The 13567-nt window shown below is 41.1% G+C and overlaps 1 protein-coding gene across 2 annotated transcripts in view; it reads left to right on the forward strand.

Moving 5' to 3' along the window:
• Positions 1–13567, forward strand: part of FSTL4 (follistatin like 4) — a 407996-nt gene that overhangs the window by 38232 nt on the left and 356197 nt on the right. For both annotated transcript variants that reach the window (XM_080804096.1, XM_080804095.1), the window contains exon 3: positions 8142–8175. In XM_080804096.1, the coding sequence (XP_080660222.1) occupies positions 8142–8175 (34 nt within the window). The remainder of the gene's footprint in view (positions 1–8141; positions 8176–13567) is intronic.

A 13567-nucleotide genomic window follows, 5' to 3' on the forward strand; every position in this document is an offset into this window, starting at 1 on the left:
CATTTACCTGGGCTTGCAGCGGTGGGCATCAGGGCAGTCCCTGTACCTACCTATTTCGGGCTGTGCTGGGATGCATGGACGCAGACCAGCTTCTGCGGGCCCTTCCTCAGGAGCGGAAGTGCTGAGAAAAAGGAATTCACACTGTTAAAAAAGAAAAAGAAAAAAGAATTTAATAGAGGGAATTCATTGAGCAGGTATTAAAGGATTAAACAGGCAAAAAAAGGACCCCCTGAGATAAGGATGAGTGCCGGCGGCAGCAGGGAGCCCCATCGAACTGACACTCAGACCAGTGAGGAGAGTCCTGCCAGGGCTGGTTCCTCCAGACTAGGAAATCACAGTTGCTCATGTCCTTGCATACATTTGATGTTACTGTTGTCGTTGTCTTTTAATTTTTTTTTTCCCTGTGGTGTATAATAGTAACCTACTGTGGTTTTAACTTGTGAAGTTCTTTTCCAAGTACATGAAGCTCATTTTTCAAGTACGTGATTTCATTTGTTTTTATCTATTTGCACACATGTTCTCTGTATTCTGCACAAGTGCTCTGTCAGCTCTGTGTGCTGTAAATACATTCCGCTGACTGCTTGACTCTTCACTGTCTTAATCCTGTTCTCTAATGAACAGAAGTCTTTGTTTAATAAAGTCCAGCCTCTCATTCTTTTCCTTCATGGTGGTACCTTTCCCATCCTACTGAAGAAATACTCACTTGCTTAAAGGTCATGAAGATAATCTCTTAAGGTATCTTCTGGGGACATAATTGTTTTACCTTTCACATTTACGTCTGCAGTTCATCTGGAAGTGACTTTTATGTTTGTTGCAAGGTAGGAGGTTAAGGTTCAACTTTTTTCCAAAAAAATTTTATCCAATTTATTTAGCACCCTCTATTGAAAAAGCCATCCTTTCCCCATTATATTGCATTCACGCCTTTGTCATCCACTCAGAAACTGGGTATGTGTGATTTCCAGCTCAATTACAAATTCTGTGTCCTTTCCTTCCTGTCTTCCTTCCTAGCTTCTTTTCTTCCGGTCCTCCCTTCTTCCACCCAACATTCCTTCTTCCCTTCTGTTTTTCCTTCCTCCCTCCCTGTCTTTCTTCCTCCCTCCCTCCCTCCCTCCCTTTTTTCCTTCCTTCCTTCCTTAGGCTTCTTAGGGATCCATCAAGTTTATTCATCTCTTCAAAGAATCAACTTTTGGCTTTAAATTTTTATGGTATATATTTCCCCCTATTTCATTGATTTCTGCTCCTATCATATTTGTTTCCTACTACTTTTTGAGGGCTTAAATTGTCCTCCTCCTAGCTTTCAGAGACAGATGCTTAGGTCATCGATTTCTAGCCTTTATTGTTTTCTAACATATGCTTTTTAGGTTGTATTTCCCTTGAAGCATTGCTTTATCCACATCCCACAATTTTTTAAATGCTATAATTCACTTGTCCTTCATTCCAAAATACCTTATTTCTTTTGTGATTTTTTTCTTTGAAATTATGTGATATACTCGTATATAAATCCGTGGGTCAAATATTGGGAGATTTTTCTCCATATCCTCCTGTTATTGACTTCTAATTTAATTTCACTCTGGTCACAAAACTGTATTTGTTCTTTATATGATTTTAGTAATTTGCAACTTGCTGCAACTTCTTGATGGCTCAGCATGTGGTCAGTTTTTATAAATGTTGAATGGACAGTTGAGGAGAATGTGTAGTATGCAGTCATTGGTTACTGTTTGATGTATGTCTTTGTCCTCAGCCCAGAAAGTGGGTATGTGTGGTTTCCTGCTGAATTTCAAATTCTGTGTACATTTTTTCTTTCTTCCCTTACCTTCTCTTCCCCTTTCTTCTCTTCCTTCCCCTCCCCGCCCCCCCCCCCCTTCTTTCCAAACTTCTTCCCTTCTCTCTTTTCTCTCTTCCTTTCAGAGATAGACATAGGTCCAGTTTGCTAATGATGAGGTTCAAATTTTGTAGATCATTACTGATTTATTTCCACTACTTATTTTGTCACTTAGTGACAGGTGTTTCTTTAATTCTTATACCATTATGGTAGATTTTTCCATTTCTTCTTTGAGTTTTGACTTTTTGATGTTTAAGCTATGCTACTGCTCTTCTACAAGCTTAGGATTGCTATGCATTCCTGTTAAATTGTCTTATTATTGTTATGAACCATCCCTTTTTGTCACTAATAATAATTCTTGCTTTGGAGTTTACTTTATCTATACCAGCTTTCTCCTGGTAGGAATTAATGTTTATCCTTTCTATTTTTTTAAAGATTTTATTTATATATTTGACAGAGAGAACACACAGTGAGAGAGGAAACACAAGCAGGGGGAGTAGGAGAGGGTAGAGCAGGCTTGCCTTTGAGCAGGGAGCCTGATGGAGGGCTCAGTCTCAGGACCCTGGGATCATGACCTGAGCCAAAGGCAGACACTTAATGACTGAGCCACCCAGCCGCCCCATGGCCTTTAAATCTTTTTACTTTCAGCTTTTTTGTATCCTTTTATTTATGGTATGTCTCTTATAAGCAGCATGTTGTTGGATTTTGTTTTATCTATTATGTCAATCTTAGTATTTTGGTTGAATTATTTAGTCTACTTTTATTTAAATGGAATTAAATCTAACACATTATTCTCTCTATTCTTTTTTCTCTTTTTTTCCTACCCTTTCTTGTCTTCCTTTGGATCAGTCAGGTTTTTTGTTGTCCAACTTTGGCCTCGTAGTACTAATTTTACCACTTTTGAACAGTGAAAAACCATTCTGATACTTCTGTTCCATTTGACTTCCTGACCTTTGTGATCATATTGTCATGTATTTTTCTACAAATTTTATTCATTAAAAGGGGATTATTGAACTAAGTAGACAAAAATAGGTTTATCTCTTTTTAACCCTTACTGGTGCTCTTTATTCCTTCTTGCAAAAATATGCATTCATCTGAAAAAATTTCCTTTTGTCCAGAGTGTTTCCTTGTGTTGCTCTTAGTAGTAATCTGCTGGCAGTATAGTCTATTTTTATTTGTCTAGATAAATCTGTATTTTGCCCTGTGTATAGCCATATTTTCACTGGGGATAGAATTCTAGTTTTCAGAATTGTGAAGATTTCATTCCATTATTTTCATTTCCATTATCGGTCCCATGATTATTTTCTCCTACAAAGTAATCTGTGCTCTTGTTGTTGGTCCTTTGTGGATGATGTCGTCTCCATCCCCATCACCCACCCGCTGCCTGATTTTGTGATTTTCTTTTTGTCTTTGAATATTCGACTATTTTTCTTTGAGTACCTCACATTAGTTTTCTTTGTGTTTGTCTTGCTTGGGTTTTATAGAGATTGCTAAATCTTTGACTAGATGTTTTCCATAAATTTCAGAAAATCCGCAGTTGACATCTCTTCAAGTATTTATTCTGCCTAATTTCTTGTATCCTTTCACTTTGAAACCTAAATTACATGCTTGTGGGATGTTTGCTCCATGTCCTCTTTTCTTTATTTTTCACTCTTTATTTTCTCCTTTCAGATCTTCAGTGTGTATATTTTCTGCTGATCTGGCTTCCAGCTTACAATTCTTCTCTTTAGTTGTGTTTAATCTTTTGTTAAATCCATCTGTTGAATTTTTTTGTTTAACTTTAAGTTCTAGAATTTTCACTTGATTCCTTTTTAGTGGATTGTGATTTTGTGATGAAATTCAATGTCTCTTATTTTCCTGAACAAATTATTCCACATTATTCTAGAGGTTGTGTTTTATAATTCTAAAATCTGGAGAAAGTGTGGGTCTCTCTCTCTGCTGTATTTTTTAATTGGAATTTAGTCATTTGATATCATTTCCTGCCATACCTAGTAATTGTGGATTGGGTGTTAGACATTATGTAGGAAAATTTATAAATCTTGTGGATATTTTTATCTTCCAGAGAGGATTTACTTCTCTTTGTTAGACATAGAATACTGGCAAATCATCTTGCTCTGCTAGGAACTGAAATTCTTGGAGAGTATATGATCTCAACTGAAAGTCACCTGCATTTACTAGGGCCACTTTTTCTTGGGAAGTCTAATTTTTGTCTCCCTAGCACCATGATAAGTACCAAAATCTATGCTTAGTTTTTCAGCTGATTTGAGACTAATTTTTTGCTAATTTCTCATCCTCTTACCCTTTATATGTGGAGCTCAGACATATTTACAAAATCAAGAGGAAGCTGGGTGCAAATTATTGGGCTCACTTCTTTCTGGTTTCCTTTTCCAGGATTTGAGACCCTCAGGTTCTAGCAGCTTTGGTAGCCCTGACTCTGGTTATTTCTCAACTCAGTGAAATCTCTTTCAGCTCTAGAGCATTACTTTTTTGTTTGAATTCTATGCAAAATAGCCAATGCCCTAAGGGGAAAATTAGCACCTCAGTGGGCTTTTCTGTTCTCTGAATATTGTCTCTTTAAGTTATGGCTACATTTGTTTCTCTGATATGCCTTCAAAAAATTTTTTTGGGGGGGGCACCTGGGTAGCTCAGTGGGTTAAAACCTCTGCCTTCGGCTCAGATCATGATCCCGGGGTCCTGGGATGGAGCCCCACATCGGGCTCTGTGCTTGGCGGGGAGCCTGCTTCCTCCTCTCTCTCTCTCTGCTTGCCTTTCCACCTACTTGTGGTCTCTGTCAAATAAATAAATAAAATCTTTAAAAAAAATTTTTTTTTTTAAAGATTTTATCTATTTGACAGAGATCACAAGCAAGCAGAGAGAGAGGAAGGGAAGCAGGCTCCCCGCCGAGCAGAGAGTCCGACGCGGGGCTGGATCCCAGGACCCCGAGATCATGACCTGAGCTGAAGGCAGAGTCTTTAACCCACTAAGCCACCCAGGCGCCCCTAAAAAAAATTTTTTTTTAAATCAAACTTTTATAGTTGTTTTTAGCAAAAGGATTGGTAGTCTAATGCAAATTCTTCTCTCATAGCCTGAAGTAGAAGTATCTCTCATCTGATTTCACACTACCTCATGAATTAAGTAGAGATATGCATAAACTTTGTTATGTGTGTTAACTTTGAAATTTAAATCCCAGCTGGCCACTGACCAATATGTGAGAACTTGGACAAGTTTAACCTTCTTTGACCTTTTATTTCACCTTTTAATCAATATGTGAGAAATGAAGTTGAAGAGACCTTTTAAAGATCAGTTAATTCCACTTATTTAAACTATTTCAGAGCACAGTAAAAGGAAAACTTCTGAATTCATTATATGAAGCTGGTATCATTTTAATTCCTAAATCTGAGAAAAAATGGCACCCAAAAATAATAGAGCAATCTCATTTATGAATATTAATGTAAAAAACATATTTAAAAATCATTACAAGTAGAATCCATCAATATTTTTTAGTAAGTGTATCATGATTAAGAAACGCTTATTCCAGAAGTACAGAGATAGGTGAATACCATGAATTCTACTAGAGTTAAAGAGAATTCTAATAGATCTAAGGAGAAAAAGAATCATGAAAATCTCCTTAAATTCAGGAAAAGTATTTGATAAAATTCAACACACATTTTTTATTCATCTAACAAGCATTGAATGTCTGCTTTCTTACAGCGTTGAGGATAGCATTGGGGAAGCAAGAATGAAAAAGATATTGGTGCCATTCCATCCCACGTTCCAGTGGAGGGAAATGGTCAGTAAAGAAACAAGTAAAAGGCCAAGCTAGAACATCCATTTATTTCAAAAAGACTCAGTAAATCGTGCATGGATTTCATTAATATGGTGGACATACCTTGAGCCAAAAGCCAGCATTTTGTTTCCCTTAGTAAGGAAACACTGAAGGTTTTCTTCTTAAAGTCAGATACAAGACCAGTATGCCCATGGGCATGCCAAGTTTCCACAACATTTAACATTAGATAGAGGAATTAGCTGAAGCAATAAGATAAGAGAAAGACATGAGAAACCTAAGAAAGGGAAGGAAAGAGATAAAATTGCTATTTGAAGATTATATAAATACATAAAAGGAAACCCCGAAAGAATCAACGGAATAAGAAATTCAGTCAAGTGGCTGGTTAAAAATCCATATATAAAAACCAGTTGCACTCATACATAGAAATAAAAAGTAGTTAGAAGATATAATGAAAGAGAAATTTTATTTATGATAACAAAAAATCTACAAAAGAAATATTCAGAATACATACAGGAAAATTATAAAATACTCTTGGAAGAAATGAAAGTAGACTTGAACAAATGATGAGAAATACCATGTTGTTAGATAAGAAGATACAACATAATGCAGATGTCCCCTTTTCTTAATTTACAAGTTTTATACAGTTGCAGTAAGACATCCCTAAAGTCTTCTTCTTGCAGTGTATAAGTTGCCTATGAATTTTGCCTGTTCCAGAAATACTGGTTACTTCCAGGGATGTGGTGCCTGCCCCTGTAGCAAAGAGCTGAGGAGCAGTGTGGGCTTGGCTTTGTGCAGTGATGTGCCTTGCAGCTTACTTGGCTCTCATAACACTTAGTGCTCTCAGTGGTCCCTCTTCAGGAACCAGCATTCTAGAAGCTCATTTCACTAACTGTGCTGTGCTGATGAGCTGCAGGCCTATAGCATGTGTCTTCTATTGGTTTCCACTTGGGCTTTTGACTCATTACAGAAGTGGCAGTCAGAGAATGTAATTTGGGGCAGGGGAGGGGATACACTTTCAAGTGCCTCCTCAGTTTCATCCCTCATATTGCTTCTGCTTCCTGACCCCAAAGGATACTAGACAAGAATACTGATACTGTGAAAGACGCATGCCATTTGCTACAGAAGTGCTGGTGCTGAATGGTCCTCTTTGTCATGATGGCAAGAAGTTGGCCCAAGCTTGTTAGGTACTTTATGCTCTTTTCTTTGGTTGCCAGCATGGATTTTCAACTTTTTCTTGATATTAGACTTTGTATCCTAAACTGGTTATTGATGATGAATTGTAGGTACTTTTGATTAGTTGTGAAACCACAGCGTATGTTTCCAGCTTTTCCCTCCTATTACTTCTCACTGGGTCTCTTCCTCCTTCATGAGCATACCCTGTTCTCTCCCCTTACCCTGCCTTTTCTTAAGCATTTCTCTCTTCCTGGTGAACCCTCCCTCCCTTACTCCTGCCTAAAAGCCTGCACATTCTGCAGTGCTATTTCAAAGGCTCTTTTAAAAACCCCTTCCTTTATGTATTTACCTGAATATGAATATACTAGTATTTTTCAAGGTAAAACCACCCCTTTACTTCTCAGTAATTTGTGTTTGTTCTGTGGCCTCCTGTTCAACTAGGAATGTTTCTTTTTTTTTCAGCTATGAATGTTTTCAATGGAAGAATTCTGTCTGTTTTGCTTATATAACTTCTCAAACACTTTGCTTATTGCCCTATACAAGCGGGGAGGTAGAAATGAATTTAAAAAACAAATACCCAAAGGCTTAATTTAGTCCACTGGTCTGGACTGGCTGTCCAGATTGTAAGATCCCACCCTTTGGAAACAAGTGAGTTGAGCACAGTCAATCACTAGATCACGCCAGTGACCCACTCAGGAGCAATGGTGGTCTTCATTATGGCCCCACAAACCATAACCTACTGCAGGTCAGATCATTCTGACTCCTAACTGCTTGTGTTTTTCCCAAGCCCTATAGTACCTGCAGTCTAGGTGGAAGACGTGGTATCAGCCCAGGTCAGGGTCTTCCTTCACACTTGGTACTTGTCCAGATTCCACATAAGGAAGAAGACCATGAGAGTTGTCTCTGTTCATTAAAAACTGAATGATTGGGACACCTGGGTGGCACAGTCTTGAAGTGTTTGACTCTTGATTTCGGATCAGGTCATGATCTCAGGATTATAAGACTGAGTCCTGACATAGGCTCCCTATCAGACATGCAGCCTGCTTAAGATTCTCTTTCTCCCTTTTCCTCTGGCCCTCCTATGGCAAAAAAACCCCACAAAAAACCCTTGAATGATTAATAATGTATTTTTTGATTAAGCCCCCAAAACAACAAGTTGTTTACCTTTACTGGTGTGTGTGTGTGTGTGTGTGTGTGTGTGTGTGTTGGGAGTTTAGTAGACCCAACATTGCTGAATGTCATGTTTTTATGAAATTGTTCATCATTTTGTGAATAAATGGCTAGCAGAGGTGAGATTTTTGCAAGTATCTGTACATGTGAATTATTCTTCAAAAACACAAACTCTTTCTTTTCTTTCAGGAGTCCAGAAGCTTTGAAGTCGCAAGAAGAGAAGGTAGGGAAAATGCATTCATACCCATTTCGTTCTCAGTGTTGACATTTTGGAAGTAGTTTGTTGAAGCTAACATGAACTTCAGACCGTGGGCAGCCTGTTCTTTCAAATTTCATGTGGCCTTTTTTGGGTGCTGACTATTTGGTACTTGCCTTGAATGACTGTAAGAATTGAAATCCAGGGCTGTTTGAGAGAACTGTGTCTTCTACTTCAACTATCCGAAGTGGGAGTCTGGGGACCTGGCTTCTTCACAATCATATCTGTGGTCTGGACAGAAGCCTTATTTTTGAGTGGAGTTTGAAGTAATTGTTTGGTTTCATCCAGCAAAAACAACATCAACAATAAAAAATGGTTTATGATTTGAAGTATTTCAATAACTGGGAGAAGGTGCCACTGTGAAAAATATTTGTAATTAGATTTTTACAGCTTTCGCTAAGCTGAAATAGAAATAACCAATTAATGTCCCTTTTGCAACAAGTCCATTATGTTCATTTTCACCGCCAGTTCCTCTAGCACGTTTGTTTTTCGGTCTCTGACATAAGTATGCATGGGTGGTGATTTCTGAAACCTTTCCCTAGAAATTGAAGTTTCCCTTACTTTCAGCAACACCAACTGTCAAATAGATGTATTTTTTATGGTGTGGGGCATCTTTGCCAATCATCTCTTTATTGCAGGGCTAGGAGGAGGAAGTCGGGAATCAAAGTGAGTTCTTGGTCTGGAGTCTTTGGTTTCAGCCTTAACAACAAACTTCTCCATAGCATTGTCTCCAGAAAGAGTAGTGATCTAAAAGGTGTGAGCAAATTCCACATCAACCTCTAAATGTAATACGTCCTTGGTTCCTGATTAGTTCTTCTTTTAAGCCCCACAATGAAAGACCTAGAATGGCCATGTTATCAAATTATGTTTCTAGAGCTGAGAGACCCAAGCCTTGCATACTCAGTGTATTGGTAAACTAGTCCACCTGGTTGTTTGGTGCTACCCATGGGGCTTGAACCCTGGGTTCAAAGGAGCTGGGTAATCTGGCTCTGGGATAAACTTTGTGGCTTCCATTCCCATTTGCCATGGTCTCTGGATTTGGTCTCGGCGTCCTGTGAACTGCATCTGTAGGGTAAGCTGCATTGTGTCGATCTCAAAACCAAATGAAGTTGGATGGATATGGTGGAGCCAGGAGGCCATGTTTCTTATTGATGATCGTGTAAATGGGAAAGAAATAGCCTTGAGCAGAAAAGTTGGCATGAAGTTTGGTTTTGAGTATTATTTAATTCATGTCAGTAGCCCCGAGTATGAATGTTGGGAATTAATTTGCATTATGGAATCACATATCAACCTAACTATTCTGGAATCTTACTTTCCTTGCGTTAGAAAGGTCTCTAAATACTAAGGCTGGGGTATGAAAGAACCATGTGTATATTTGCTCAGAGGCCTTAAAAGGCTGGATTGGACCTCTGGCTCCAAGTCCACTGAAAACTGACACCATTGGAGGATGAACAAAGGTGTGGTTGACTTGTGCTCTACTCATCCATAACCTTCTCGTCTTTGGAAGTAGCAGCTCTCACAGCTGGCTGACTGGGAGTGTATGCTTTGAGTTTGTACCAGCAAATTTGTCCTGACAGCACATAAACATTTTTTTTCCCCCATTGTGAACTGATGTCTTTCTTGCTTGTTTCTGTCAAAGTTGAGTGTTGGAGAGTTCCTGAAATACTTAGTGCCTTAATGTCAGTGCTTATAACGTGGCCGGAAGGAAAGAAGGAGTGGGACCTTGCAGATTTGGTTCCAAGTATTTTCAGGCCTGAGAATTCACTTGCTTGAATGATGGGGTGGTTTTTTCTTTCCCAGAAGAGTGTACAAGTATAAAAATTATAGAAATGCTCTAAATATTTCAATAAGCGATTATTCCTACAGATGAAAATAAGACGTTATTGTCTCTCAACAAACACTTAGGGTTATTTTGCAGTTGCAAAGAGGAGCAAATAAGTAACACTGAATTTTTCTGCCCAGTTTATCAGGCCCAGGAGAGTTTGGCGAGGTCTGGAGGAGGAAGCCTCTGGGTCACACAATCCAAGATGTCTTCCCATTTTTTGTTTTCAGACTACATCTGACTGAGGAGTATCTTCTCCGTCTCAGGTTCAGTGATACAAATGGATGACCAGCCACAAGCTCATCCTATGTGACTTTTGGGAAGTGTTGACTAAGTCTGTGAAGTGAGAAGTGAGAGGGACTCAAAATAGTGGGAATGGAGTCCGGGATAGACCACAGTGGGGTTGGAGTTTGTGGACTTTATAGTCGCAGCCCTAGGAAAATAATCCACTTGGCCAGTGCTGGACTCGGTATTGAGTTAGTTGTTGAGACTTGTACTGCAGAACCTTTTCGACCTTTAAGATGCTAAGTGTGACTCCCAAAAGGGGGTGTGATATGCTGCATTTCCCAAATTTAGTTTTCCGTGGTGTCTTAATCTTATGTATTCGATCGTCTTGGGGCTGGCCTTCCATGTAGGATCCTTTGCAAGGTCTGCTCCAGGGAGTTCAAGCAGAGGGAGTGCATCCTCAATGCCCAGGATGAGCCTATGATGTTGGTCCAGTAACTTCCATGGGCTTTGCATGGACAGGATGGTGACATGGTGATAATGAGAATAACTTCTCAGTTCTCAAGTTTGCAGAGAGCATTTACCCTTAGCAACACAGGACAAGAGGAGAGCATCTTCCTTCCTTTCCATGCTAATTTGTGGGAACAAGAACTCCCTCTGGACCAATGTCCCTTTCATGCACTGATCCTCTCTTGTGTATGTTCTTCTGCCCATTCATGCCCATTGCCAAGGCTAGAGAGCTAAGAGGGACTCTTGGAAGAAAACTGTCTAGGGGTTATTTGATGACAAGTTACACTAGGGCTGGGGCTCTCAGGGGAACCTGGAGGGAAATATGTCGTACCAGTGAGTGTGGCAGGACTGCACAACTGGTAGGATGTCTTCTGGGAAGGGTACATGCCTGCCCCAGTCACCAAGCCCTTCTGCCTTCAGTCCTTGAGCCCTGGGAGCCACCCGTGCTAGCTGCCTGGGGAAGGACAGATGGTTGCATCTTCATCTCCTTTCCTTTGCACGTGTATTTTTACCTCCCTCCAGACACCTTCAATTTAATTTCAACTTTTTCTAAGGCTTCAGCCAAAGGTGCCAACCTCACCTCTCTGAGACACTCCCGTGTCCACTCAGGGCTGGTGCTGATTGTGACTGCCAGAATTCATCTGCTCAGACCAGTACTTTTCTCTAACTGATTCCATCACATTGAATTACAGCCCTGAGAGAACACTTGAGTGAGCTGAGCCAAGCGGCCAGGATAATTCAGCCCTTGTCAGCCATCTCTTCGGAACATGCAGTGATCTAGACACCATTCCAGATGTCTGCGACTGCGTTATGATTAGAGGCTGTGAGTTTTGGGGTGGGTACCAGTGCCCTATTGCATGATCCAGCCTCCCAGGGATGGCTCTCTCACAGGTTCTAGTCCAGGCCAGGTTGGCCTGGCTTCTGGCAGGATGTGAGGGAGACCTGAGAGCAGGGATGCGCTGTCTTCCAGGAAGGAAGAAGACTGAGAGAGGGAGTGACAGTCACACCCCCATGGTGGCTCTGACTCCTTAGCAATGCAAATCTCCTAAACAAACATGACCTGCCAGCACCCACCCCCCCTTCCCCTGCTGTGTGACTAGAGCCTCCCTTTCTGAAAACCTTTGGAATTAGCCCTTAATTGGCAGCTGCCTCTAATAGCCCCTTTATAGTTCTCTGCATCTGGGTGAACTTCAGCTATCAAGAATTGCGTTCTGTTTACCATTAATTCTGATTTTGTTTAGCAGATGTTTTCTGGATCTCTCAGTTGCCTTCGTAATCTGTCTTGGTATAGTGCAATCTGGCTGACTCTCTTCCATAAAACGGATTGATAAACTCCTAGCTTCTTTTGAGGTAACTTCTTTAATGGCTGCAGATGCAGGGAATTTAGAAGGCAGCCACCCACATTTGGCAGTGCTGGGGTAGTAGGTCCTTTTCAAATCAAGACTGCCATCTGGGCAAAGAGATGAAGTTACCGTCACCTTTCTACCCTCACTCTCATGTACAGGGGAGCTTGCTGGTTCTCTCCTATAGACCCTGGGCCTCAAAAAGGTAAGAGTGACATCAAACTCTTTCTACTTCTAGCCCCACAGAAATGGGCTCTTTCTGGGTGGCACCACCATTTTTCAGCAGCTGGAAAACTATATTGTTCCTGCTTGCCCCAGCTTGAGTGGGAAGTGAGTGGCACAGCTGGCTGGTGTGTTCTGGTTGGATACAACAATCTGACACCCAGTTGTGAGCATGACGGATTGGTAGGCAGTTGACTCCTACCTCTTTACTTACTCACAGGCTGACTTGGGGTATGTTCCTCAGTCTTACTAGAGAAAAGGGCATTGTAATAGTACAGACCATTATTCCCAACCCTGAATCACAGTCAGCAAGCCAGTCTGCCCTGGCTAAAGCCTGAAAGTCTCATGAAACTTGAGAATCCAGGGGTGGCTCTGGCTGCAAGCACCACTGATAAAAGGCTTCTCCCCCCACTTTCCCTCTTTGGCATCCGTGCCTGGTGGGGTTGATAGTCTCCATTATGGCTCTTTCTATCTTGCCCATGTAGATCTGGCCTTAGACCTAGAGTGACAAATGTCTCCAGTCACCAAGCCCCTCCCTCTGTCTCCAGCCAGACTTGTATGTGACCTTGCATGTTGTGGCCTGTTGACCGTGAGGAGTTATCTGAAATTCGCCTGTTCCCATCCTCTCTTCTGTTAGAGTCTTGAACTTTTTGCTCGAATTCTTTCATTTCACAGTCAGAAGAAACACCAATCTCTTCTTGGTGGTGTCTTTAAGAACTTAAGAGCAACACACATAAAATTTCTCTCCCCAGATTAAGGTTCCCTGGGCACTGGGGTGAGAACTGTCCTTGAGTGTCATAGTTACCATCCCTTCAGTTACTCCATCAGAGTAAAGCTCAAGGACTGAGGACAAGGGTCTCTGCCAAGGATCATGCATGGCATTAGCCAGAGGAGTCTCAGGCTGTGGGTCACCCCACGCTTCTGTTCCCTGAGCTTCCCCGAGATAATTCTGAGTGCCTGGGTCTAGAAAGATTAGTGGTAGACTGAGATAGCCTGAGTGAGCCCGAGTCCTCATTTCTGCCTCTGTACATGATCTTCCTTGATCAAAGGTCTGCCAGGCTCTGGGTGAGTGGTTGTTCCCTCCTAGTGCCTGGGCAGTTTCAGCTGTCCCCAGAGATCTGGAAGCAGCAGGACCTTGCTTACTGCATCTCAGGGCTGATGATGGCAGCTGCCTGTGCTGCTGTTAGAACTGCACGTGTATAACTCCCTGCCCAGGGTCTCAGCACCACAGGACACG

The sequence above is a fragment of the Martes martes genome (assembly GCF_963455335.1).
Source record: "Martes martes genome assembly, chromosome: 5".
NCBI lineage: Eukaryota > Metazoa > Chordata > Mammalia > Carnivora > Mustelidae > Martes > Martes martes.